Source organism: Gracilinanus agilis, unplaced genomic scaffold (genome assembly GCF_016433145.1).
Source record: "Gracilinanus agilis isolate LMUSP501 unplaced genomic scaffold, AgileGrace unplaced_scaffold55728, whole genome shotgun sequence".
Lineage (NCBI taxonomy): Eukaryota > Metazoa > Chordata > Mammalia > Didelphimorphia > Didelphidae > Gracilinanus > Gracilinanus agilis.
In genome coordinates, this window is record NW_025391052.1 from 1 (window position 1) to 6,278 (window position 6,278).

The 6,278-nt window shown below is 56.6% G+C and overlaps 1 protein-coding gene across 1 annotated transcript; it reads left to right on the plus strand.

Annotated features, from left to right (window-relative positions):
• The first annotated feature begins 4,440 nt into the window (after window positions 1–4,440).
• On the plus strand, window positions 4,441–5,823 carry LOC123256057 (solute carrier family 35 member E4-like). Its single transcript, XM_044684750.1, has one exon. It carries the CDS (start codon window positions 4,441–4,443, stop codon window positions 4,948–4,950), a length of 510 nt encoding a protein of 169 aa, XP_044540685.1. The 3' UTR covers window positions 4,951–5,823.
• Window positions 5,824–6,278: the final 455 nt, after the last annotated feature.

Below are 6,278 nucleotides of genomic sequence, written 5' to 3' on the forward strand. Positions count from 1 at the left end.
TCTCTCTCTCTCTCTCTCTCTCTCTGTCTTTCCACCTCTACCTCTGTTTCTCCCTTCCCTCACTCTCTTTTTCTCTCTGCACATTACAAACACCTGCCCATCTCTCCAAATTTTCTCCCAGGTGCACCTGCATAAGCAGGGCTCCCTCGTGTTACATGTGTGTCCATGAACGGGTGCGCACGTGTGTGTGTCTGCTGTCCTCCCAGCACTCACATGCTTCCACTTGCTTTGCACACTCCCTCGTAGAAGCACATGTTCTCTGGGAGCTCGTGCAGACGCCCACCGTCCCAGCCACTTCCCATGCCTGCCTAGGCACGCCCAGAGGCCAGTCTGCACCCGCCGTGGACGGTGTGTGCAGGCCCCTGGACCTCATACCGACGTGCCCAGAGTCCAGTGATCACGGCCTGCACACATACACGGAAGGCCCACGAGCGTCGATAGACGCGGTGGACGTGCACCCACTTACACACAGGCGCGTGCTGGGGGAAGCCTGCAGGAAGAATCTGCCCCACCCGCTTGTCCCCGGGCAGGGAATGGTTCTGCCCTGGCTGGCAGGCCCAGAGCTCCAGAGTCTATTTTTACCTTTGGGTTACCTGAGAAGCCAGACAAGGAAAGAGAAATGTGACACTTGGGCCAAGCCTGGGCCTGGCTCTCCCTCTCTGGGCAGTGGCTTAGGTTGGTGAGGGCTTTCCTTTTTAGCCAGGACCCAGAGTAGATCCTGGCTGTACCCCCAGAGTCCTCAGGAAATCTCCTGGCTTCCCCTGGAGCCCCCCGGGGAGTCAGGCAGTCCCTGACCCGCAAGGAAACAGCCTCCAGGAGGGCTGCATGTCCAGGCCGTGGCCCCCGACATTCCTTGGGCAATCACTGGCTGCCTCCTCGCCCCCCACCCTTGGAGTGTGGGTGTCTCGATCCCGTCCAACAGGCCCAGGCCAGAATCCTAGGAGGTGCCTGCCCAGCCCTGCTGCCCTGATGCTCATCACCGGATCCGAGAATCTAGAGGAGGAGCGACCTCCGGGAACACGAGGTCTGACACCCTCCTTGGCCAGAGAAAACCGAGGCCCACAGAGGGGTTCGGGAATCTGCCCCAAGTGCCAAGGCACCAGCGAACAGCGGGGCTAGGGTTCGAGAGTCTGAAGGTTCCATCTCCTACACCCCCCTTGGCTCACCAGCACACAGTAGTCAGTCTGTACTGATTTAGCACCTCCTCCAGGGGCATCGAGGTGGCATCAGAAAGATAGAGCACAAGGCCTGGCATCAGGAAGACCTGAGTTCAGATTTGCCTTCAGACACTGAAGAGTTGTGAGACTCTGGGCAGGTCACTTATGCACTGTTTGCCTCAGTTTCCTCATCTGTAAAATGGGGACCATCCTGGCCTCCCTCCCAGGTTTGTCGTGATGAGCAAATGAGACAATGTTGGTAAAGAGGCTGGCACTGTGCCAGCCCATAGTCGGTGCTCTACAAGTGATAGCCACTGATATTATTATTATGCCCCAGTGCTATGTCGAAATGAAAAATAGCCACCTCCCTCAAGGAGTTCCCATTCCATTGGGGAAGTCAACAGGAAGAAAACTAGGACAGTGGACAAAGCCCTACCCTGGAGTCACAAGGATCCAAGTTCAAATCTGGCCTCAGACACTTCCTAGCTGTATGACCCCCAGGGAGGCCACTTCACTCTGTTGGTCTCAGTTTCCTTATCTGTAAAATGGGCTGGAGAAGGAAATAGCATACCACTCCAGTCTCTTAGCTGCATGACCTTAGGCAAGTCATTTAAACAAAAACATTTGCCTCAGTTTCCTTATCTGTAAAATGAGCTGGAGAAGGAAATAGCAAACCACTTTAGTATCTTTGCCAAGAAAACCCCACATAAACCAAACATTTACTGTGTGACTTTGGGCAAGTCACTTCACCCTGTCTGCCTCAGTTTCCTCATCTGTAGAATGGACTGGAGAAGGAAGTAGCAAACCACTCCATTTGCCTCAGTTTCCTCATCTGTAAAATGAGCTGGAGAAAGAAATGGCAAACCACTCCTGTATTTAAGGGACACAGTATGGGACAGCAGGTCCCTGGCTTTGGGCCCCCCTGAGGAGGAAGAGGACACACAGCCTGGGACTCTCTCTCCTCCAGCCTTCCTCCACCTAGGAGGGTCTCCCCCACATTGCACCAGTCTGCCCCAAATCCCCAGAGCACAGGAAAGTGGTGCTCAGAGCAGGCACTGGCTGACCCGGCCTGAAACAGCCCACTTTCATTCATTCCTGGCAGCTTCCGTCCCTTTGGGGTCCAGAGACTGCTAAATGGGAGTGCTGTTTGTTTCTGGGTGACCCATTTTGGGAAGAGCCTGAATGAGGAAGCGAGTCCTTATGAAGGAGACAGCAAAGGGCCACGGAAGGACGCCTCCAAGATGCTTTGGGTGTGGAACGAGGACCGGCCTGGTTCTTGAGCGACAGAGGGGCCATGGGCCAGTAAGAGGGGTGAGAAGGGGATCTCAGGGGCTTTTTAATCCTCTCCCTTCTGTCTTAGAGTCAATACTGAGTATCAGCTCCAAGGCAGAAAAGCAGCAAGGGCTAGGCCATGGGGGTCCCCCAGCTAGGAAGTATCTGAGGCCACATTGGAACCCAGAATCTCTCGTCTCCACGGGCTCTTCCCGTGCTAGGAAGAGTTAAGCTTGAAGGCAAGGCCAGGAGAGAATCCCTGATGCTCAGAGATCTCCCCAAAGGGCCTGGGCTGCCTCCGGAGGTGGCGGCCCCGAGGCTCCGTGGCTGCTCCTCTGGGACTCTGCAGAGGATTCTGAAACAAGTGGCCCGGGTGGCCTTGGAGATGCCAGGATGAGGAGCCTCCAGCACCAGAGGATAGGGACGGAATGTCAAGGGCAGTGGGAACCTCCCGTGGGCCTTGGCCTTCTCCCCAGCACTGACTTCCCCCTCCTCTACCATGGGACGGGTCCTGTCTTTAACAAGGAGAACTCGGGTTTAGATCTCTGGGAGGGGAACCTTCGGACTGATACTAAGGCAAATGTCAGAGGATTTTCTGGAGCAGTCACTCAGCAGGCATCCATCCAGTCAGCCATCCATCCATCCATCCATCCATCCATCCATCCATCCATCCAATCATCCATCCATTCACCCATCCATCCATCCATCCATCCATCCATCCAATCATCCATCCATCCATCCATCTATCTATTCATCCATCCATTCATTCATTTTTAACCCCTTACCTTCCATCTTAAACTCAATATTTGACATTGGTTCCAAAGCAGAAGAGTGGTAAGGGTGGGCAATGGGGGTTAAGTGACTTGCCCAGGGTCACCCAGCTAGGAAGTGTCTGACGCCAGATTGGAACTCAGGACCTCCCATCTGCAGGCTGGGCCCTCAGCCACCTACCTGCCCCAAGTCAGCAGACATTTATGAACCACTTGCTGTATCCCCAGCGCTGAATTAGGCCCCAGGAAACAAAGACCCAAATGGAACATTTCCTGTCCCACGTTTTATCAGGGGATACAACACGCGCCTTGATCAACAGGAGAGCTCTGGGGCAGGGCTGGGAGGGTAGCTGAAAGACCAAGGCACTGTCTCAGAATCTGAGCACTACCCTGAGCTATTTTTTTTTAATTTTTAAATTTTGATTTAAATGTAAAAATTTCAATTTTTAATTTTTGCCAAGAGCCAGCCTGGACCCTGGCACAGTCCAAAGCACAAAGAGGCCATCTAGTGAGGTGTTTGGCAATCCTTCCTTTGGCATTTAGCGCCTGTGTGACCCTGGGTGACAAGTGATTTCACTTCCTCGGGCCTCTGTTTCCCTTTCTGTAAAATGAGGCGGGTTGGACTAGATAACTTCTGATGTCGCAGCTCTGCCACCATCGGTGACCCTGGGAGCTGACCTTTACTAGCAGCGTGACCCCAGCCCAGGGGCCCAAGGACAGCAGTCTGTCTGTCTCTCGTCTGGACAGGCTGGTCTGAAGGTCACCCCCCCCCCCCATTAGACTGGGAGCTCCCTGAGGGCAGGGACTGCTTCTCCCTTTCTATATAGCATGGTGCCTGATTCTGAGGTCAGGGCCCATTTGAGGTGGAGGAGAAGGTGGCGCTGAACCCCAGATCCCCCTGATCTCCCCCAAATCCCCTGAGTTTGTTCTTTGTTCAGCCTCGTCTGCCCCTGTGACCCCATTTGGGGTTTCTGGACAAAGATCCTGGAGCGGTGTGCCATTTCCTTCTCCAGCTCACTTGAGGCCAACAAGGTGAAATGACTTGCCCAAGGCCACACAGCCAGTAAGCTCTGAAGCCAGATTTAAACTCAAGTCTTGCTGGCTCTCTCCGCTGTGTCTCCTAGCATATAGTAGGTGTTTAATAAATGCTTATCGACTGATTGATTAATCTAGATGGGGAGGGGATTTTAGAGACTGTCTCATTTCGGAGGAGGGCACTGAGATGCCCAGCTAATGAGGAAATGCCAGGCGGGCACTGGCTCGGCCTCCTTTCCTCGGACCTTAGAGCCTACTCTGACTCCTGCTCCCCTTCCCGATTTCCAGGTATCCTGCTGCAGGAGGAGAAGCTGGACTCGGTGGCTCTGCTGTACCTGACGTCCCTCCCTAGCTTCTGCCTGCTGCTGGGCACTGCCCTGGTGCTGGAGGTGGGCAGCGCCGGGCCAGTCCCGGCCCCTGCCGACCATCGCCTTTGGCTGCTCATTCTGCTCAGCTGCCTGGTCTCGGTCCTCTACAACCTGGCCAGCTTCTCCCTGCTGGCCCTCACGTCGGCCCTCACCGTCCATGTGCTGGGCAACTTCCACGTGGTGGGCAACCTGGCCCTGTCCTGGCTCCTGTTTGGGAGCCGCCTGAGTGGCCTCAGCTACGTGGGCATCGCCCTGACGCTGGTGGGGATGTTTCTGTACCACAACTGCCGCTTGGTGGCCTCTTGGTGGACCCTGTGGTGGACGGGCCGGCCCGTCAGAGCCCTGTGAGGGGATGGCTGTGCCCGTCAGAGAGCCGTGCCCGGGGCTGGGCTCACCGGCTCTGGGCTAGTCCGTCCTTAGCTCGTCTCCAACAGGATGGGGCCTGGCCGCTTCGACCAACAGCCCCAAGAAGGGGGGCTCGAACTGGGATCCGGCGGCCCCTTGCCAGGAAGGACCTTCCAGGAAAGCAGCCGGGGGGAGGGCAGGCAGGGAGCCCGATGGGTCCCCCTGAACCCTCCGTTCTCCAGGACCTGATTAAGGGTTGTAAAGAGCCTGCCTACCGCATGAGGGACTAGTGGGGGGATTATCACCCTCATTTTACAGAGGGGGAGACTGAGGCTGTGAGAGGCAATGTGACTCGTCCTGGGCTCTATCCCTGCCCCGCCTGGTCGGCTGCATCGGTCTGGGGCATGGCAAGCCCCAAGTTCAGGCACAGGGGAGCCTTCACTTTCCCTGATCTGTGCCTCAGTTTCTCCTTCTGCTAAAAGAAGATATAGCTCGCTACAGAGGGGTCAGAGGAGAATGTTGATGCAGACGAGTAAAGGGATAATCATTAGCTTTCCAGCCGTACTCGTTAAGACGAAATAGCTGGTGGGACGATTTCATAGCAGTATCTTGGAGAGGGCCGGAAGTGCTGGCCGGGAAAGCCTGGCCTGGGGCAGGGCTGGGAGTGGGGCCCCCTCGGCCTCGCCCCCCTGTATCTCTGCTGCTAAAGACTGGGGGTGCATCCCCGGCCGGAGTCCCCACTGCCACCCCCTCCCCCCCACGGGGCTGCGGCAAAGGCCAAGGGGGCCTCTGCCAGCTCCCAGGCCGGCCGGCCACAGATGGGGATTCCCCTGGGCAGGGGCTAATTCCGTCCTCCAATAAAGCACTGTTTGGTTCTCTCTGTCTCCTTTCCTTGGGCGGTACAGCTGCCTCTTCCCCAGCAGCAGGGCAGCCACGAGGCGGGAGAGCGGGCCTTGCAGGGTGACCCCGGGAGGACACCTGCTCCCCCCGCCGGCTCAGGCCCAGAAAAGGTCAGTGAGCTCAGCCTGGAGGCCAGGAACTGGGCAGAGCACAGGCCTGGCCACTCAGCAAGAACCGTGGAGGGAGCTGGGGGGCTAAACACCCCCCCCAAGGCACTGGCCCAGCCTGGAACCTGGGCTCACCACGGGGCCCAGAGTAGAGGAGAACCCTGAGCCAGAAGGCACTGAATGGGCTTTACAATCGACTGGCTGTGTGTGATGCAGTCAGGTCAGACAACAGCCTGCCCATTCCCTTACTTGGGAAATGTGACATAAAGTCATGGAACCAGAAGGACCTTAGAACAGGGGTGTCAGGGCTGGGAGGGACCTTAG